The sequence below is a fragment of the Vipera berus genome (genome assembly GCF_964194415.1).
Source record: "Vipera berus genome assembly, chromosome: 3".
In the NCBI taxonomy this organism is placed as follows: domain Eukaryota; kingdom Metazoa; phylum Chordata; class Lepidosauria; order Squamata; family Viperidae; genus Vipera; species Vipera berus.
This window is the reverse complement of record NC_138204.1, coordinates 55192346-55211702: the sequence shown is the minus strand read 5'-3', so window position 1 is coordinate 55211702 and position 19357 is coordinate 55192346. Positions and strand designations below refer to the sequence as shown.

Genomic DNA, 19357 nt, shown 5'->3' with positions numbered 1-19357 from the left:
TAATTTCCTGTGGTCAGTTACGGGAACTGAAGTGCCAGAACACGCTAAAGTGTGGTCCAGTCGTTTGTCGTGCAGTTTCACTTGTGTGAACATGGTCCGTAGTGAGATGGGGCATCGCTGAGCAGGTTGGTTTAGGAACGCAGAGGTACTAAATAACGATTCCCCCCCCCGCCTCTTCCTTCCAGGGAAGGGAAAATGCCGTGTCGCTACGATCTGCAGCTCAGTAAGAAGCTCTTGGACTCCATTACCCGTGGTGCGTGGACTCCAATTGCGCCAAGGAGAAGCAACCCTCGCTCCGAGCAGCAGCCTGCCTTCAGATTCCCGCATGGACCCCCGCCCTGCCCCCCCGCGCTTCCCACCCAGCTGCGGCTGCTCCTTCCCGGAACTGCGAAAACTCCTCCTCCCGGGCGCAGTGCGCACTGGGCCGCAGACATCGCCTCGCCGCCTGTGCCATGGCCCCGCTGCGCTTTGCGGCCAACCTGGCCTGGCTCTTTCAGGAGGAGCCGGCGCTACTTCAGCGCATGGAGGCGGCTTCTCGGGCCGGATTCCGAGCAGTTGAGCTGGGCTTCCCCTACGCCTGCAGCGCCCCGGAGCTGCGCGCGGCTGCAGAACGGGACGGGTTGGAGGTGGTCCTGCTCAATACTCCGCCGGGTACTCGATTGGATTTTTAAGTTGTTTTTCGAAGACTTCGCCTTCTCTTTGTCTGCTTCCTCCGCTGTCCTCTTTCTCTTCCCCCGACTTGCGTAGCAGCGGCCGAAATCCCAGTGGGCTCCTTAAAAGGCGGTAGTAGACCGGTGCCAAATCCCAGTGGGCTCCTTAAAAGGCGGTAGTAGACCGGTGCCACCCGTGTTGATCAGGCGAAAATCGGAGGTCTCCTTCGCCTTGTAATCTCGTACAACGAAAATACTTTACCGTTCCTTCTTTGTGAAGCCACCCAGCTATTAAAGGCACAGGGTTGTTAAACAAAAAAAAAGGGGGGTGGTGGTGGTGAAAACAAGCACAATTGTTACTTGCTTCATCAACTGGGAAACATCTGCTAGTTATATTGCAGGGATCAATACAATTTATGCTATAAGCGTTTTGAAGGGTCTGGAATTAGTACTTTAGCTGACCGTCTGCCTTCTAAAAACTCCACTTCTACTCCTCTCTTCAAAATAGAGGCAGGTGAGAAGGAAAGACGACAAATTTGCCCCGTCAAAGAACAGTTTTCCCAGTAGTGGGTTGACCAAGCAATAGTCCTTGACAGTCTGTGGAGATAAATTTGTGCTGTCCTTTTTTCCAGGGAACCAAGAGAAAGGTGATAGGGGTTTAGGAGCAGTGCCTGGACGCCAGCCTGAATTCCGGGAAGCCCTGGCTTTGGCTGTAAAGTATGCCAAAGAACTGAAATGTCCGAGGTAATAATTGAGATAAACCATGAACCAACAATAATTTGTCCCTTTACCAACTAGGTACCCTCCAGATGTACTATATAATAAGCTCACCACATTCTGTCAGAGAGCATGATGGCTGAGTGTGGGCTCCATGACTTCTAAAAGGATATCTAGAAGTCTGGGCAAATTTCTGTATAGGAGTCATCACTTAACAAGCGTTCATTTAGCGACTGTTCAGAGTTATGACAGCCCTGAAAACAGTGGTTTATGACTGATCCTTGCACTTTGGATGGTCCCAGCACCCCACAGTCCCATGACAGCCATTTGCAAGCTTCCAGCCAGCTTCCAGTAAGCAAATTCAATGGGGAAGCCGGCAGAAGGTTGCAAGTTGCAGTCACGTGACAATGCACTTAACAACCACAAATGGGGCTGCTGGAACTGCTGACATAAGGTTGCTGTGATCATGTGATGTTTTGCCTGTCTCAAGGTTGCTAAGTGAGGACTATATAATACAGTATCCCTACAGTTGTACCTTTTTTCTTTTCCTTTTGAGTCAGTGCTGATTCTTGGCAACTGAAGTAGTTTCTGAAATTTTCTTGGCAAGATTTCAGAAGTGGTTTCCCACTGCCTGCTTCTTCCTAGGGCTGACAGTGACTGACCCAAGGTCACCCAGCTGGCTTTGGTGCCCAATGTAAGACGAACTCACGGTCTCCTGGTTCCTAGCCTGATGCCTTCACCACTGCAGCAAACTGTGTCTTACATCTTGTCTGTTATAAAATATGGTGTTCCAGCAGAAAAATAACCATACATTTCCTTGTGGCTTGCTGCTCTGTTATTGAGAATGTTTACAAATCTCCTCACTGTGGCACATTAGAAATAAGGGAATGATACAGGTGCAATCTTGCTTCTCCCAGATCAAGCAAAAGTATATCCTTTTAACTGGGAAGGAATCAGAGAATAAATGGATGTGTCTGTTACTGATTCTGGCAGCAGCCCTGATGGATGTTGTAAGAAACAGATTTACTTGCTTTTATCTTGCTTCTTGGGAGTGGGGGAAGGGGGGGACTCTGGAGATTTCCATCTCTCATAATGGAAGGGGAAAAAGATACCTTGGAGATCATCTAGTCTGAATCCTCTACCTAAGGTGGGAATCCACCAATAAGTAAACATCCAGCCTCTGCTCATTTTATTTATTTATTTTATTTAATCCCATTTATATCCCGCCCTTCTCCGAAGCCTCAGGGCGACTTACAATTTAAGCACAAACCAATGTGCTTAGCAATAGCCTTCATTCTATGTATATGCCTGCTTATTAGGGCTTCCCCCCCCACAAGCGGCATTATTACAAAGTCAGCTTATTGCCCCCAACAATCTGGGTCCTCATTTTACCTACCTCGGAAGGATGGAAGGCTGAGTCAACCTTGAGCCTGGTGGGACTCGAACCTGCACTAATTGCAGGCAGCTGGTGTTACTTAAGGAGGCATTAGCCCACTGCGCCACCAAGGCTCTCATGCATTTCCAGTGAAGGACAGTTCATTTCCTTGCCGCAATCTGTTCCATTGTTGAATTGTTCTTGGTTTAGACTTTTTTTCTTTATGTCTCACCCGTCTCCTTCCTAGTGGTTTAAACCTTTTTTTTAAAAAAAATCTATCTTCTGGAACAACTCTGAACAATGTTACCCTGTCTTCTATCTGACAGTCCTTCAGATACTCAAGAGACAGCTATGGTGTTTGTCTGCAGCGTTCTCCAAGTTAAACATTCCCAATGCTTCTATCCATTCCTCATAAATTTACAGGCATTTTATTATATTGGGTTGCTTTTCTCCGGACATGTTCCATTTTGACAATGTCCTTATTAAATGCGGTTGCCCAGAACTGGATATAATATTCTGTTTGTAGGCTGATCAGTTAAGAATTAGTAGGAGCAATTACTTGTTATTGTGAATATAGGACTGCATTTGCTTTTCCCCCCACTGCGTCACACTGCTGGCTCGTTTCAGTTTATAATCCATCAAGATAATTCAAATCCTTTTCACGTGTACCAATTTACATGCAGCAAAAATATTCCCAACATGCTGGAATTTATCAGGACTACCTTGCTACCAATCTCAATAGCACCATTTTGAGAAGGCTGCAATAGGGAAATAATAATTATTATTATGATTATTATTAATAATAATAATAATAATAATAACAATAACAACAACAACAACAACAAGTTGGAAGGGACCTTGGAGGTCATCTAGTCCAACCCCCTGCTAAGGCAGGAAACCCTATACCATTTCAGACAAATGGCTGTCCAGTCTCTTTTTTAAAACTTCCAGTGTTGGAGCATTCACCGCTTCTGGAGGCAGGTTGTTCCACTGGTTAGTTGTTCTAACTGTCAGGAAGTTTCTCCTTAGTTCTAGGTTGCTTCTCTCCTTGACTAGTTTCCATCCATTGCTTCTTGTCCTGCTTTCAGGTGCTTTGGAGAATAGCTTGACTCCCTCTTCTTTGTGGCAGCCCCTGAGATATTGGATCACTGCTATCATGTCACCCCTCACCCTTCTCTTCATTAAACTACACATACCCAATTCCAGCAACCGTTCCCTATATGTTTTAGCCTCCAGTCCCCCAATCATCTTCGTTGCTCTTCTCTGTACTCTTTAATTACCTGATTAAAGTAATTGGCTATATTTCCACAACACACTGAACTGCCATTGCACTTTAGACTAGCATGCTGTACCAAGCTAGTACATGCAGTTTTCTAAATATCATGCAAACTCAAATAATGGGATTGAGTGGACCACTGCTGATTCTGTAAAAGTTGCACTGAGCCAATTCCCTAAGCAAAGCATCTTTTTTCAGATTGGTTGTGAAGCCTGAGAAAGATAGGCTGCTTTAATGATTAACAGAGAAACACTGTACTCATGTATGGTCCAATACAATTCTTCTGAAGGATTTTCAAAGACACTCTTAAATGCTTCACAGGGATGACCTAAAGTAGGCAGCTCAGTTTAGGTTAACAGTATACAGGCTTTAAGGTGGATAAATTGCAGCAGCTTCAATGATCCAGGGGAACCAAGATATTATGAGTTTGAAAATTGATAGAAGAAAACCTGGATAACAACGTATAACCATGTCAGTAGTGATTAGTGGTGCTTGGAGGCTGTTCATTTCCAGAGCAGAAGCAATTAGGCCATCTTCTGTAGTGCCAGGAGTCAGTAACAGATTCCTTGTGCTCTGGTGAACGAGAAAACATAAACTTTCAACTCTTGCTCCTGTTTATGAATGGCTGGTGATAGAGGAAGTTAGGAAAGGAGGAAAATAATCGTGAAAAAAATTGACTACTACTTTGCTTTGCCTAGAGATGGATCCCCTCTCATTCTAACAGTCTTCAAGAGTTTTCCTTCAAATATGAAGGAATGTGGAGCTTAGACAAGAGGCAGGAATGGTGAATCATGAAAGATAACTTGGTCCCAAGAAAGAGGAAATTGTGAGAAAGACGCTAAAAAAATAAATGTATGTATTTATTTAAATAGCTTACATGGCCACCCATGTCACAGCAGTTACTCCGGGTAGCAGGATTAAAACACAGACCTCAACACACAGTGTTCAAGGTTAAAACAATAATTGCAAGAAAGCACATCAGCAGCACTAGTGCTCACCTAACCAGCTTCCTCAAACCGCCTGGGGAAAATAACCCCAGCTTGATTTTGCTTGGCGTATGATGGAACGACAAGAAGCACTGATAGGCTTTCAAATTTCTGGATTCTATCCTCCAGCAGTAAAGAGCATTCTGAATCCTTGCCCATCTTGAAGGACCGACAGCAGGATTATTCTCAGTTTTTAATTAAAAACTCTTCTTATTAAATGCACTTCCTGCCATTTCCTCCTCCAGGCTTTCCTCATAGGTACCACTTGTGAGATAAGTTGGACTCAAGAGATTGGCCCAAATGAGCTTCCACAGCTCAGCCTCCCCTGTATCACACTGGTGGCTTTTAGGTTGTCTCTTTTGTATTAATAGAAAAGCCAGAAATATGTACTCATATGACTTATAAGTAGAAATACCACTTGGGGAATGGGGATATATGGCATCTGTCATTGATAATGACAGATTCCCAAGTTTAGTGCTCTTCATGCTATTTCTTTTTTCTTTGCAGGTTGAGAAGAAGAAAAAAGCAATGAAGCAGCTATAGCTTCATCGTTTTATATTATATTAATTGATTGGGAAAAATGAATACCAATCATTACAAAGTAAGAGTGTCTGATCAGCGTTGCCACATATGACTACACAAGCATAATCTTATGTAGCATTGTTGATTAGTACCTATTCTTTATTTGTAAAGCAAGAAATGAAAATGGTGAGGGAGAAAATCAGTCTTCCCTACCCAATTGTATATGTCCTACTTGTTTGTTAAATGGCCCAAAGGTACATTAATCTTCCTATAGTGATCGTGTGTGTACAGTTCATGGTATTTGTGTGCCAATCTAAGTGAAGCTAGGCAATCTTGCATTAAATAAACTAACTGCATCTTTTATAGTTCTGAATTACATGATTCAAGAAGGAAGTGGATTCACTTGCTCCCACAGAAAGTCCGCAAGCGATGATATATGCTAACTGTTTAATGCACTTTATGGATCATTTCCTCTTAGGGCATAATTAAACTGGGAATAAAAGAGCTTTTTTACCAGTCACATTGTAGCAGCAGCTGAGATATCTTGATCCAAGCACAAAAAGACACAACTTCTCCCTTTTTCCTACCCTTGTTAGTTTGTACAAGAAGCAGTTGACTGAGCTTTCTTCTGCACTGATGCAGCTCTGTGCTTTTAGGATCCATCTTATGGCTGGCCGATTTCCTACAGGTGCTAAAAGGGATGCTGTGTCAACTGAGATGGAAGCCACCTTTATTGAAAACCTCAGATATGCTGCTGACATCTTGGAACAAGTATGGACTGAATGGAAATGGGGGTATTAGCAGATTGCCATGCTTCTTCCAGAAAGGGGAAGGATTCTATTTTTTTAAAAAAATCCCATTTATATCCCGCCCTTCTCCGAAGACTCAGGGTGGCTTACAATCTAAGAAGCACAAATCAATGTGCTTAGCAATAGCCTTCATTCTATGTATATGCCTGCTTATTAGGGCTTTCGGGGGCCCCCAAGCAGCATTTTTACAAAGTCAGCTTATTGCCCCCAACAATCTGGGTCCTCATTTTACCTACCTCGGAAGGATGGAAGGCTGAGTCAACCTTGAGCCTGGTGGGACTCGAACCTGCACTATTTAATATTGATTTTCTCTGGGAGAGGGGAAACTATCATTCTCCAGATGTTGCTGAGCTACAACTCCCAGTATCCACCTGGCTGGCTACTGGGAATTGTTAAAACTTTCCTGAATTCCAATTTCCAAGAATTCCTTAGAATCAAAAGAACAGCTAGAGTAAACTGCTCAGAAAAGCCATAATCCAATTACAGGTAGACCTCGCTTATTGCCTTGTGCAGCATTTAAAGTTACAATAGTGCTGCAAAAAAAAACCCTTTGCAATCAAGGCACACATTTACAACTTTGCAGTCTCTCCTCCATCATGTATTTGCCATTAGTCAGTCACCCATGCCTCACCCATTTTCCCCCCTTGCAGGGGGGGGGGCAAGTGATCTATTTAAGCAATTTCTTCTTTGCCTGAACCATTTTTTCCTCCTCCCCTCACAGTAAGTTGTTTGCATAGTAAGCTAGCACATTCCTTTCAATGTGCATTCCCCACTGTGTTCCTGCTTACTCTCTTGTAATCCTTTCTTCTACAACGAATGTAAATACAAATGTGATTTCCCTTTTGCTAATTATCTCAGCATTGAAATTAAGCATTCCAAAGGGTGAGGGAATGAGAAAAAGGGAAGTGTTAAGTAAAATTTTAAGCAGTCTCAATCTTGTGATTTTCCACTTAACAGCTATGTCACCTAGCAACCGAGATACCAGTCTCAATTGTGGTTGCTAAATGAGGACTACCTGTAATTCCCAAGCTTCCAGGATGACAGGCAGCAAGGGGAAATAGTTGTGCACAAGGGATATGGAACTATCCATGAGATGAGGCAGTACTGAAACACAAGGGCTTAATCCTAAAAACAAACTTCCCATGATATGCTATTCTTAAACTTCCAAATTAGGATTTCCTTTTTGTGTCTGTCCCTGCAGGAAAATCTGATTGGATTATTGGAGCCTATTAATAACCAGATTAGTGATCCCAATTATTTTTTGACCACACCACAGCAAGGTAAGACAATGTGTGAAACTTCCCTTTCATAGGCAGAGAACTGCACGGAGAGAATGGAAGTTTTCTTTCCTCAACAGTTCCTGATTGTACTGAGAAGGTAGAGGAGAGGAAATTAAAACACTTCTCAGCTACCATCTCACTTTGCTAATTCCCAGCAACCCTTTTAAGGGCAGAAGATAGAAATACTGTATTGAATAATGTTGGTCCTTGGTAGCAGCAGCTAATAAAACAGAACGATGATCATCGGGATGTTCGGATTGGCTACATCAACCATCTGTGGAATTGCACATTTGTGTTTTAGAGTTGGCTGTAGTAGTGCTGAGATAGGTAGAGAATAAAATCAGTTGATAACCTAAATCTGTATTCTTTCAGCTGCTGCCATTTTGGAAAAGGTGGGAAGCCCTAGTTTGAAGCTACAGCTGGTGAGTGCCGTTAGATATGCTTTCTTAAAGGAATGTTGGGCTCTTTTACTGGCTATGTGACTCAGAATAGCCTGCTCCCTGGTTAGTGATGCCCAGGAATTCAGTAGTCACCTGGGAAGCCAGCGGAGGGCGCAAGTTGCTCTGATAACACACTCCTGCTTTTTTCCCCTCCTGCAGTCCACCCCTACCAGCCTGCAACCTGCATCGCCGCCTCTCCCCCCACTCACATGCAGTCTGTGCTGGCGCTTCCGAGGCCCGTCTCACATGGAGCCTGTGCCAGCTCTTCAGGACCTCTTTCAACAATCCCTGCACTTCTTACCTGGGATTCTCTCTTCTTGCTTAATGACCCACATCTCTTGGCATGGTGGCATTGCTAAATGATGCATTTGGTCATCTGACATTGTACTTTAGGACCATATGACACTCACAGCAATCCTAGTCGCAATTGCCATTGCAATGAGAGGATTAGCAAAATTTAAAATAAACTTTGGTGGGGCTCCTGGGTGCCACTTTGGACTGACAGGGTGCACAGGTGGTCCTCGACTTATAACAGTTCATTTAGCGACCGTTCAATGGCTTAATGACCATTTTACAGTTGCGACCTTTGTAGCATCCCCATGATCATGTGATCAAAATTCAGATGCTTAGCAGCTGGTTCGTATTTATGACCATTGCTGGGTCCCAAGGTCACATGATCCCCTTTTGCAACCTTATGATAAGCAAAGTCAATGGGGAAGCCAGATTCACTTAGTAACCGGGTTACTAACTTACCATCTGCAGTGATTCACTTAACAACGGTGGCAAGAAAGGTTGTAAAATAGGGCAAAACTCGCTTGATAAATGTCTCACTTAACAACAAAAATTCTGGGCTCAATTGTGGTCATAAGTCTTAATAGATCAGGGCAAAGTCCACTAAAAGTGCAGTGTTCTTTTTCATACTGACTCGGATCAGATACTTCCATTCCCAGTCAGAGATATACACCCCTCCTGTTGTTCCCCTGCAGCTAGTATTTAAGACTCTGCCCCCCACCCCAATTCAGAGGCAATATTGAGTTTGAAAAAGGAGACAGAATATACCCTGAGCTGAAAACCTACTTTTTGCTCTGCAGGATATCTTCCATTGCCAGATCATGAATGGTAATCTGACACAGAATTTAAAGGCATATTTCCCAATTATTGGTAAGCTAGAAAGAGTGATATGCTCTGTTGCTTGTTTGTTTATTTTTATTAAGGGGACAAGGCTAGAATAAGGTTGACTAAATAAGAAATGTCTGATGTTTACTGTCTTCATCTGTAGGACATATTCAAATTGCCCAAGTACCAGGACGACATGAACCTGATAGCCCTGGAGAATTGAACTTCCCTTACTTATTCCAGTTATTGGAATCAATGAGTTATAGCGGTTATATAGGCTGTGAATATAAACCAAAAGGCAAGTTTTACATTATGTGAACGGGAAGAATCTTGTTATATGAAATTGATTATTGCATGTTGGAAGCTTTGGCCAGCCCTGCAACCTCAAAGAGCTGAGGTTAGCTGTCACAGTATTATTTTTGCTTAATGTAAGTCTTTATGGTTGTCTCTGCAGGTAACACACTGGATGGATTAAACTGGCTGTACTCATACTGGGAAGATCACTGTGTGGGAAAAGTTGGGAAAAAATTGAAATAAAGACCATTATAAATGGAATAGCTAACAGCAACAATTGCTATATCCCACCAGAGGGGGGAAAAACCCACTCTTTTGCTACTGCCTGAGATACCAAAAGCATCCCATTATATTGCATTAATAGTAGGATATTTCTTAGTAAAGTAAGATGGTCAATATGTTTGTTGTTACCTGTATTAAAGCTGAAAATCATGTCACTCAGTGTTGCCTGATAAAGTGACATTCCTGCTGCTAGCTTTCTTTCTCAATTACATATTCTACTTTGATTTTTTTTTAAAGATGCAAAACATTTGTACCCCCACATCCACAATACAATAACGAAGACTGGTCAAAGGTAAGGACTCCCAAAGATGCTGGCATCCCTTTTTCTTCCTGCTAACAATTAATGGGAACCAGGTTGGTCCAAAGGAAAGTAAGTCATGTCACTCCAGATTTAGCTCAACAGTGCCGCTTGGTGGGTCTAGAAAAAGAAATTCTTGATTATTTTTTTTAACTTGCCTTTTCCTTGCATCGTGTCCTGTTTCTATTCAGAAAAACAGCTGGATTCACTATGCAACATAAAACCTGATAAGTGTTTGACAGAACTCATGAGAATCCAGGCCAACTGTCTTAGAGAATACATCAGTATATCCTATAACAACAGGGTAAGAATCTATCTTGACAGAAAGTTGTTGGGCAAGAAAGCAGAAATCTACTGTGCTTCTCCTTAAAGATCAATGCTACAGCCTGTTGGACAATCTGTAACAAAAGTCCTTAGCGAGCCATTTAATTTATTTAATAAATAAATTCATGTAATCCATTTATTTAATTTACTGTACATTCACGTCATATAAAACATTTCCACCATTGTGCAGAACCCTTCCCTTATGCTTTAAAAGTGTCACTCTAGCCCAAGGGTAGGCAACCTTGGCTCTTTTATGACTCGTGGACTTCAACTCCCAGAATTGGCTCAGGAATTCTGGGAGTTGAAGTCTTCGAGTCATAAAAGAGCCAAGGTTGCCTACCCCAATTGGCCAGGTCAGCGACTCCAGTAGTCTTTTGGCCTTTCACCTCAAAGAGCACCCAGAAACATGGCACATCCTTCAGATGCCTCCTAGAGCAATTTCTCTGGATAAGGATACCCCTGCCTCTTTAAGTGGGCCAGCCATGTTACTTTCTCAATTCCTGGAACTGTTCTCCCTTCATGATTCCCTCTCTTGGCCCAGTCAGATTCAGTGTTCTGACTTCCTATCCAGCAAGCTATAGCCTCAGATCTCAGTCCTGTCAGGGCAGCCTCCATTCTAGGCTGGTTGTAGATGCCTGTGGAGCAGTCAGAAGGTTCAGCTGATTTTAGAGCAGCCCTGTCCAGAGGTTGAAGCAAGCTGTGTTGATAACAGATTCCAAGTGATGGTACGTGGACACAAGTTGTGGCAGAGGACTTTCACTGTCCTGGGGTTGAACTGGGAACAGCTCTCGAAAGACCACTGTCAGGCTCTGCAAGGCAAAACCAACAAGATGTAGATCTTGTATTATTATGCATATTGTCTGAATTGTAAGCCATCCAAAGTCATTGACTGAGATGGGTGGCTATAGAAATTGGATGGATGGGTAGAGCGGATGGATAAATGAATGAATAAACAAGCCATTGCCAAGACTACTTCTAGAAAAATACCCTGATATTATATATTTGTTTTTCAGTCCCTATTAGGGTTGGGGAACAGATTCAGATATGACTGTGTGATTATGGTCAAGACAGGCCATAGAGAAAATCAGAGCTGTCTAGAGGCAGTTGTTCCAATCCAGAAGAAGAAACCCAAAACTCCTGGGTTAAGGTCTGCAATTCTGAGCAGAAGAAATCTCTGTGGTTAAAAACAATCAAGCTAATGGAGTTACTCTAAAACTCTACTGCCTTCCCCTTGACCTTCAGGCTTACAAAGGATAAAGCTCTTACTGTTTTTCCTGAATGCGAATCAAGGAATACAAGCACAAAGCAGTCTGTGAATTTCTGATTCAGAACAACCTGTAGAGAAAATGCAACAGTGCTGCATTACGGTTATGACACACAAAAGAGGTTCTAGTCAGTGGAAGGATAGGGACATAGAGAACATAGTTAAGGTATTAGGGATTACCTAGAAAATCTAAACCACCAATTTATGTATACACACTTATACAAACTGGCCTAAAACCGCATTGTGTATTGTGCTAGGAAAGCAGCAAATGCAAATTTCAATCTAATAGCGAAAATGCTACCAGTTCATAATTCCCGAATAATCAGGAATTATTTTTGATTGAACTTCAGCAAGCTAATTAGAAAAGGTCCAGCAGGGCACAGTTCTGCTGGAAATGTCTTACCAGGTACTGGGTACCAGCATCAGCATTCTGGAAATGGCGGCAACTCTGTGGGAAATGACTGAGGAGGACTTTGATAAGACTCTGGTACCAGGCGGCAGTCATAGTGAGGAAGCAGCTCTGCCAGGGAGAGGAAAAATGAGTGAAGTGAGGGGAGATCCTTCGCAGCATGCAGAGAATGCGAAACAGGCAGGCAGAGTATGATTTCTGAAATTCTTTCCTAGCAATGGCCATAGTAAGTGTTACGTTTCCCCGTGTAAGGAAATACTGCGTTTGTGTAGAGGTGTCAGGATGAGTGAATAAAGGTAAAGGTTCCCCCGCACATGCGTGCTAGTTGTTTCCAACTCTAGGGGCCGGTGCTCATCTCCGTTTCAAAGCCGAAGAGCCAGCGCTTGTCCGAGGACGTCTCTGTGGTCATGTGGCCGGCATGACTAGACGCCAAAGGCGCACGGAACACTGTTACTTTCCCACCGTAGTGGTCCCTATTTTTCTACTTGCATTTTTACATGCTTTCGAACTGCTAGATTGGCAGAAGCTGGGACGAGTAACAGGCGCTCACTCTGTTACGCGGCACTCGGGATTCGACCGGCCAAACTGCCAACCTTCTGATCGACAAGCTCAGCGTCCTAACCCACTGAGCCACCGCGTCCCTATGAGTGAATAGGTATTGCTATTTCTGTATTTGGTTTGTATTTAGGATAGACTATATACATTCCCTCTAGTTCATATTACACAAAGAAAGAAGATAGGGGAACCTACCATGGCCCAAACCACTGCCCAGTTCCTTCCCGCTCTTTTCTGAAGCGTTCTCTCTCTAGCTGCAAGATGCATGTAACTCAATTTTTGAACTTGGATCTTTTGCTAGATGCTTTCTCCCAACATATCACATTTGGTCTTAGTTTGCTCGGTTTCTGGATGACTACAGTATCATGCTAGTGGCCAGAGTTCTGACTCCTTGCTTTCCAACATTTCACTGGGTTGGAAATTGGGTCTTTCTCATTATAATAATATTAGCATTTTTCCCCCCTTCTGGGTTTTCTGTAAGGTGAAGCTCAATGCTGCACACATTTGTATGAACACGGAATCTGTAAGCCCAATCGGATGCCATGTTTAAAGACCCTCCCCCTGTCTTAGATTAGCTTTGGCAGATAGATTACTGCAAAGCGAGATCTTAAAACCATGCAATTAGAAAGGAATACTCTCAGAATCTGAACTAAAATTTAAAAACGTATATAGAAGAAATATATTGGCTAAAAGCCATCCCGTAGTAAAAGTCTTATCCTCTTGGTTCAATCTACTTGTTGGATGGATCAATCAGCCTATTGGTGGACCTGGTCACCCGAAACTGTATCACTCCAATCTACCTTTTGACTAACATAGACCTTCTTACGTTTATGAGTAAACATATCCACCCCAAATCCTTATGGCCCCAGGCCAGGGGTAGGCAACCTCGGCTCTTTTATGACTCATGGACTTCAACTCCCAGAATTCCTGAGCCAGCCATGGCTCAGGAATTCTGGAAGTTGAAGTCCATGAGTCATAAAAGAGCCGAGGTTGCCTACCTCTGCCCCAGGCAAACATAAGGTGCTCTCTCTCTCTCTGTGTGTGTGTGTTTCTGTAATGGAGACAGGCTGTCAACATATCTTAACTTCCATACCCTTTCTTACTCACAGCCTGCTTCTGCCTACTGCTCTTATTTTGGGGCCCAACCCAAATGAATAACACCGCTAAATTGACCCTGGGTGCCCTTGATTTATTTCAGCCACTTACCAACTGCGGATCAATGTCAGCAATGGATTTCTTCTGCACAGCATCCAACAGCTCCTCCAGCTCACTTAGCGAGAGCTTGCCTAGCTTAAGCTTGTCAGAAGCCAGAGGCTCCAGCAAGAAGAGCCTCTTCCAGAGGTTATCCCGGCGACAGTGGCCCTTGGCACATTGTACCATGGTGCTGAGCTGTTTCTGGGCAGCAGCAACCTCAGAGGCAAGTAGCGGAAACAGTGGGGAAGTGTAGAAGAGTCCTGGGCCCACCTTGACCTGGGGGCCACCTGCATAGAACTCGCCATGATCGTCTACCTCCTCCCAAGGATCTGGAACTTCCTTTCGTTGCCAGCCACCTTCTGGTGTCTCCCATGCCGAGCGCCCCAGGACAGGTTCTAGTGCCTCTCGCTGTAGGCGTGGCAGCTTTTTGAAGCGCCGCATGTCTGCTGTTAGTCGAGGGAAGAGCTCCCGTTGGCTTGTCATGATTACATAATACTGCAACCTGGAAACAGGTAAACAATTGGCTCTGTTTAGCAACAGCCTTACAGTTGAGTTGTCCATAACCTGTCTAACCCAATAATCTTATGTTGACCCAAACCAACAAGGGAGGCTAGAGTAAGAAACCAATGCTACGTATGTCAGGACTACTTTTATTGCAGTTAGCGATAGCATTAGTATCTTGCAAGTCTGAATGTACTTTTCCCCTCCCTCATTTTACCTTTGGGTGAACTATGGAGAGACTTGTGTGAGGCATTTTTTAGTTTCTTGGCTTAGATACAACCCCTGCTTTTCTGACCATTGCTTAAGTAGCAGTTCTTTCTCCTGTCCTTCATGGCCATTTCCTGCGCCTTCCACATCTTATGGCCTTCCCCTGGATAGTCCTGGCCATCCATCCACTAATGTACTACAACTAAACTATGTCTCTGCTTGCCTTTTGTCTAACATGGTAAGCACCCCCCCAGTCTTCTAAACTTGTCCAACTTGTTAGTCTTCCCTGCCTGCCTTCACTCTTACCGTAGCATGTGTCGGTCTGCCTCACTCTGGTCTTCAAAGGGCACAGCACTATGGCATACAAGCAGGGACACATCAAAATCATCATGATGACGCAACCCCTCTGAATCTTTGTAGGAACCAGCGCTGTGAGTAGAGAGAAGTGTGGGAATTCTTTCAGCAGAGGAAAGGAAACAGCTACGGTTTTTTCCATCACAATGTTTACTATTAATGGGCAGGCTACTATTGCAATAGACTGCTCAACTGAACTAAAAGCAGAAAGACAAGGAACTAATCCTCAATCTGACTGTTGGTATACCTTTAGCTCCACTCTAATTTTTCCTATAGATATAGGTGATATTTAATGTTTATAACATTACTGGTGTATTATTCAGCTTGAATTAAGTAGGACCAGTTCACCAAGTATGGAGTCACAGAGGAAAAGACTAATTGGAAAATCTTAAGTGAATGAGGACCCAGATTGTTGGGGGCAATTAAGCTGACTTTGTAATAATGCCGTTTGGGGTGTGTGTGAAAGCCCTAATAAGCAGGCATATACATAGAATGAAGGCTACTGCTAAGCTTGTAGGCCGCCCTGAGTCTTCGGAGAAGGGCGGGATATAAATGGAATTAAAATAAACAAAATAAATAAAAATCTAATGCAAAGGATAAATGAGGAGCGTTGGCCTCTGTTCTATTGCTACCCCTTGAAACCATCCAACTAGCAGGATAAACTTTGTCTTCTTGTGTAGTTGTATCTGCTATTGTGCATACATTAATCTTGGTTATAACACCCTTGAGTGCCAGAAGAGATGTGAGCATACTAATATGCTTTGTAAAAGATGACTGGCTTCCTTTCTTGACTCCATCCTGAATAATCAAAATTCTTAATCACGTATCATCATCATTAATACAAACATTAGCATTTCAAAAGTGTGCAAATCTTTGCTAGGCTTGTTCAGAAGCAGGATGATCTGAACTACTGCAAAGCAAATTCAGGAATCATTTGTTAAGTATTAGGCAACAAAGGAATACAACTCTAAAGACTGAGCGCTTCGGTTACACAGGTGCTTGACTAACCTGTTAGAAATCAAAAGTGACTGAAAACTTGGAAAAGACTGACTAGTACTTTGAAGCAAGAGCCTAAAATGCAGGCAGCAAGAACTGGGCTTTACCCTGTGCCACAATTGGAGGGAGAGGCAGAAGGCCTCTATTCTATTATAAAGAAAATGGATGAGACAGGTTTTAAACATAATAAAGCATCCTGTGGGTATTAGGTTCCAGTAGAAGCAATAAAAAGTCAACTAAAAGACAAAGGTAGGAAGAATGTGAGAGTGGCAAACAATAGAATAGAATAGAACAGAACAGAACGGAACGGAACAGAACAGAATAGAATAGAATAGGAGCTGGAAGGGACCTTGGAGGTCTTCTAGTCCAGCCCCCGGCTCAAGAAGGAGAACCTATACCATCTCAGACAGGTGAATGTCTAGTCTCTTTTTAATAGTTGGAAGCAATCTAAAAATCATCCTGTTCTCATGAAATTTTCAAAAGGATCAGAGATTATTAGTTTAGAAAAGGAAACATGTTTTCTCTTTCTCTCTTCAGATATTTGCAATAGTAAAGAGAACGACAGGTTAAATTTTTATTATTTCAGACTCATTTTACATATCAAATGTAAAATGTAAGGACCAGGATTAAAGCGACCTAAATAAATTAACATCAATTTTTATTTTACAAAAATAAAGGTTCTGTTGCTGAAATTGTGAAGGGTGAAATAAGTAAGATAAGGTGTGTACCTTGTAGCATATACCGTATTTTTCGGACCATAAGACGCACTTTTTTCCCCCCAAAGTGGGGGGGAAAACAAGGGTGCGTCTTATGGTCCGAAGGTGATCTGTATGGCCAGCCCCAACCTCCGCAAGTGAAAGCAAGGGAGATTGCAATTGGCTCCTGCAATCTCCCTGCGGCTCGGCTTTCTCTTGCAGAAGGCAGGCTGAAACGGAGCAAGGAATGCGAATCGGCCGATCTCGCGCTCCTACGATCTCCTTCGCTCGGTTTCAGCTTCTCTTGCTACAAGAGAAAGCAGGCTGAAACAAAGCTCGTTTCAGCCTGCTTTCTCTTGTAGCAAGAGAAACTGAAACCGAGCGAAGGAGAATGCAGGAGCGCGAGATTGGCCGATTCGCATTCCTTGCTCCGTTTCAGCCTGCCTTCTGCAAGAGAAAGCCGAGCCGCAGTGCTGCCTCCGTAGGTACTGCTCTAACGCGGAGAGGGAAGGACAAAGAGGGAGGGAAGGAAGAAAGAAAGAAGGAAGGAAGGAAAGAAGGAAGGGACAATGGGAGAGGGAGGGAGAGAAAGAGAAAAATAGAGAGAGAGAAAGAGGGAGAGAGAGAAGGAGAAAGAAAGGGAGGGAAACAGGAAGAGGGAGAAATAGAGGGAAAGAGAAAAATAGAGAGGGAGAGAAAGAGGGAGAGAGAGAAGCAGAAAGAAAGGGAGGGAAATGGAGAAAGAGAAAGGGAGAGGGAAAGAGGGAGAGAAAGAAAGGGAGAGAGAGACAAGGAGAAAGAAAGGGAGGGAAATAGAGGAAGAGGGAGAAATAGAGGGAAAGAGAAAAATAGAGGGAGAAGGAGAAAGAAAGGGAGGGAAACAGGGAGAGAGAGAAAGGGAGAAATAGGGAAAGAGAAAAATAGAGGGAGATGGAGAAAGAAAGGGAGGGAAACAGGGAGAGAGAGAAAGAGGGAGAAATAGGGAAAGAGAAAAATAGGGAAAGAAGGAAAGGGAGAGAGAAAGAAGGAGAGGAGAAAGAAAGAGGGAGGGGGAGAGGGAGAGAAAGAGAAGGAGAGAGAGAAATTAAATTAGTAACATGATTGTTAAGTGAATCTGGTTTCCCCACTAACTTTGCTTGTCAGAAGGTTGCAAAAGGCGATCACATGACCCTGGAACAATGTGACCATCATAAATATGAATCGATTGCCAAGCATCCGAATGTAAATCACATGACCCTGGGGATGCTGCAACGGTCATAAGTGTGAAAAATGGTCATAAGTCACTTTTTTCAGTGCTGTAACTTTGAACGGTCACTAAGTGAATCATTGTAAGTTGAGGACTACCTGTACTTTATCATTTTTTTCCTTTTTTAGGGGGGGTCAAGTTTTTGACACGTTGCTGGGTGACATTGCCTTGTCCTAAAAGTGGTACAATGGATGAAAAGGTTGAAAAGCCCTGTGTTAGTATACTGGTACTATTTGGTTCAGAATATTTTTTTTCTTGTTTTCCTGCTCTAAAAACTGGGTGCGTCTTATGGTCCGAAAAATACGGTAATCTCTCAAAAAACGTGGACATGTCTTTCCCAAACCTCTAGAAGTTGTTTTGAAGTGTCATAAAGTTGCCATTACTTGCCAATAGAGTTTCTAACAGTAACTACCGTATATACTTGAGTATAAGCCGACTCGAGTATAAGCCGAGACCCCCAATTTCACCCCCAAAAACTGGGAAAAGTTGTTGACTCGAGTATAAGCCGATCCGCCGTTCTGCAAGCCTCCGCCGCCGGCGGAGGCTGGATCCGCGCTCTGCAAGCCTCTGCCGCCAGCAGAGGCTCGATCCGCCATTTTGCAAGCCTGAATACACAGGAATACCCTGTGTGGCCGCGGCTCTCGGGGAAGCCCTGGCTGTCCGCTTCCTCGCTCCACGCTGCCATTCGGGGCCCGCGCGTTCCCCGGGCAAATCGCGGTGCCCAGCAGGCGAGGAAACACGCCCGCTCCAGTCGCCCCCCCTTCCCTCAGGAGACGCGAAGCAAGTGACCGCCCGGAGCTTACCGAGGACTTGCGCGCGGCCGAGGCTTCGGTGCTTCCAGGATCGCGCGCACCTCTCCCAAGCCGCCGCCGTCCGGAGACCTGCCGAAGTTTGGGGAGGTTTGGGGAGGTGCGCGCGCACCTCCCCAAACCTCCCCAAACGTCGGCAGGTCTCCGGACCTCCGCGCCCTGCCTGCCTGCTTCTTTCCGCTGCGGAAAGAAGCAGGCAGGCAGGGCGCGGAGGAACGGAGACCTGCCGACGTTTGGGGAGGTTTGGGTGCCTCCCCAAACCTCCCCAAACGTCGGCAGGTCTCCGTTCCTCCGCACAGACCTGCCGACGTTTGGGGAGGTTTGGGCGCCTCCCCAAACCTCCCCAAACGTCGGCAGGTCTCCGTTCCTCCTGCCGACGTTTGGGGAGGTTTGGGCGCCTCCCCAAACCTCCCCAGGTCTCCGTTCCTCCGCGCAGACCTGCCGACGTTTGGGGAGGTTTGGGCGCCTCCCCAAACCTCCCCAAACGTCGGCAGGTCTCCGTTCCTCCTGCCGACGTTTGGGGAGGTTTGGGCACCTCCCCAAACCTCCCCAGGTCTCCGTTCCTCCGCGCAGACCTACCGACGTTTGGGGAGGTTTGGGCGCCTCCCCAAACCTCCCCAAACGTCGGCAGGTCTCCGTTCCTCCTGCCGACGTTTGGGGAGGTTTGGGCGCCTCCCCAAACCTCCCCAGGTCTCCGTTCCTCCGCACAGACCTGCCGACGTTTGGGGAGGCGCCCAAACCTCCCCAAACGTCGGCAG

At 44.5% G+C, this 19357-nt stretch overlaps 2 protein-coding genes across 3 annotated transcripts in view; one reads left to right on the top strand and one right to left on the bottom strand.

Annotated features, from left to right (window-relative positions):
- Positions 1 to 394: 394 nt before the first annotated feature.
- HYI (hydroxypyruvate isomerase (putative)) lies at positions 395 to 10367 on the top strand. 2 transcript variants are annotated; one of them, XM_081323410.1, is made up of 9 exons: positions 395 to 651; positions 1283 to 1394; positions 6183 to 6297; positions 7537 to 7615; positions 7988 to 8037; positions 9147 to 9216; positions 9335 to 9469; positions 9985 to 10039; positions 10237 to 10367. In XM_081323410.1, exons 1-9 carry the CDS (start codon positions 453 to 455, stop codon positions 10271 to 10273), a joined length of 852 nt encoding a protein of 283 aa, XP_081179536.1. In that variant the 5' UTR covers positions 395 to 452; the 3' UTR covers positions 10274 to 10367. The 2 variants fall into 2 exon arrangements, with proteins under 2 accessions (XP_081179536.1, XP_081179537.1); XM_081323411.1 differs by lacking the exons at positions 9985 to 10039; positions 10237 to 10367 and adding an exon at positions 9626 to 9977 and having other exon boundaries at positions 398 to 651.
- A 641-nt stretch (positions 10368 to 11008) lies between these two features.
- Positions 11009 to 19357, bottom strand: part of SZT2 (SZT2 subunit of KICSTOR complex) — a 103129-nt gene continuing 94780 nt past the window's right edge. Inside the window, exons 68-72 of the mRNA XM_081323409.1 lie at positions 14806 to 14928; positions 13804 to 14293; positions 12037 to 12153; positions 11636 to 11704; positions 11009 to 11178 (exon numbers count right to left, since the gene is read on the bottom strand). Coding sequence (XP_081179535.1) covers positions 11035 to 11178; positions 11636 to 11704; positions 12037 to 12153; positions 13804 to 14293; positions 14806 to 14928 — 943 coding nt within the window. The 3' untranslated portion in view covers positions 11009 to 11034. The remainder of the gene's footprint in view (positions 11179 to 11635; positions 11705 to 12036; positions 12154 to 13803; positions 14294 to 14805; positions 14929 to 19357) is intronic.

Excerpts from the sequence above, each read along its gene's own strand:
- HYI (XM_081323410.1), top strand. The coding sequence starts at position 453 with ATGGCCCCGCTGCGCTTTGCGGCCAACCTGGCCTGGCTCTTTCAGGAG. Across the intron at positions 7,616-7,987 it reads TTTGACCACACCACAGCAAG|CTGCTGCCATTTTGGAAAAG; the intron begins GTAAGACAATGT and ends GTATTCTTTCAG. Across the intron at positions 9,470-9,984 it reads CTGTGAATATAAACCAAAAG|ATGCAAAACATTTGTACCCC; the intron begins GCAAGTTTTACA and ends TTTTTTTTAAAG.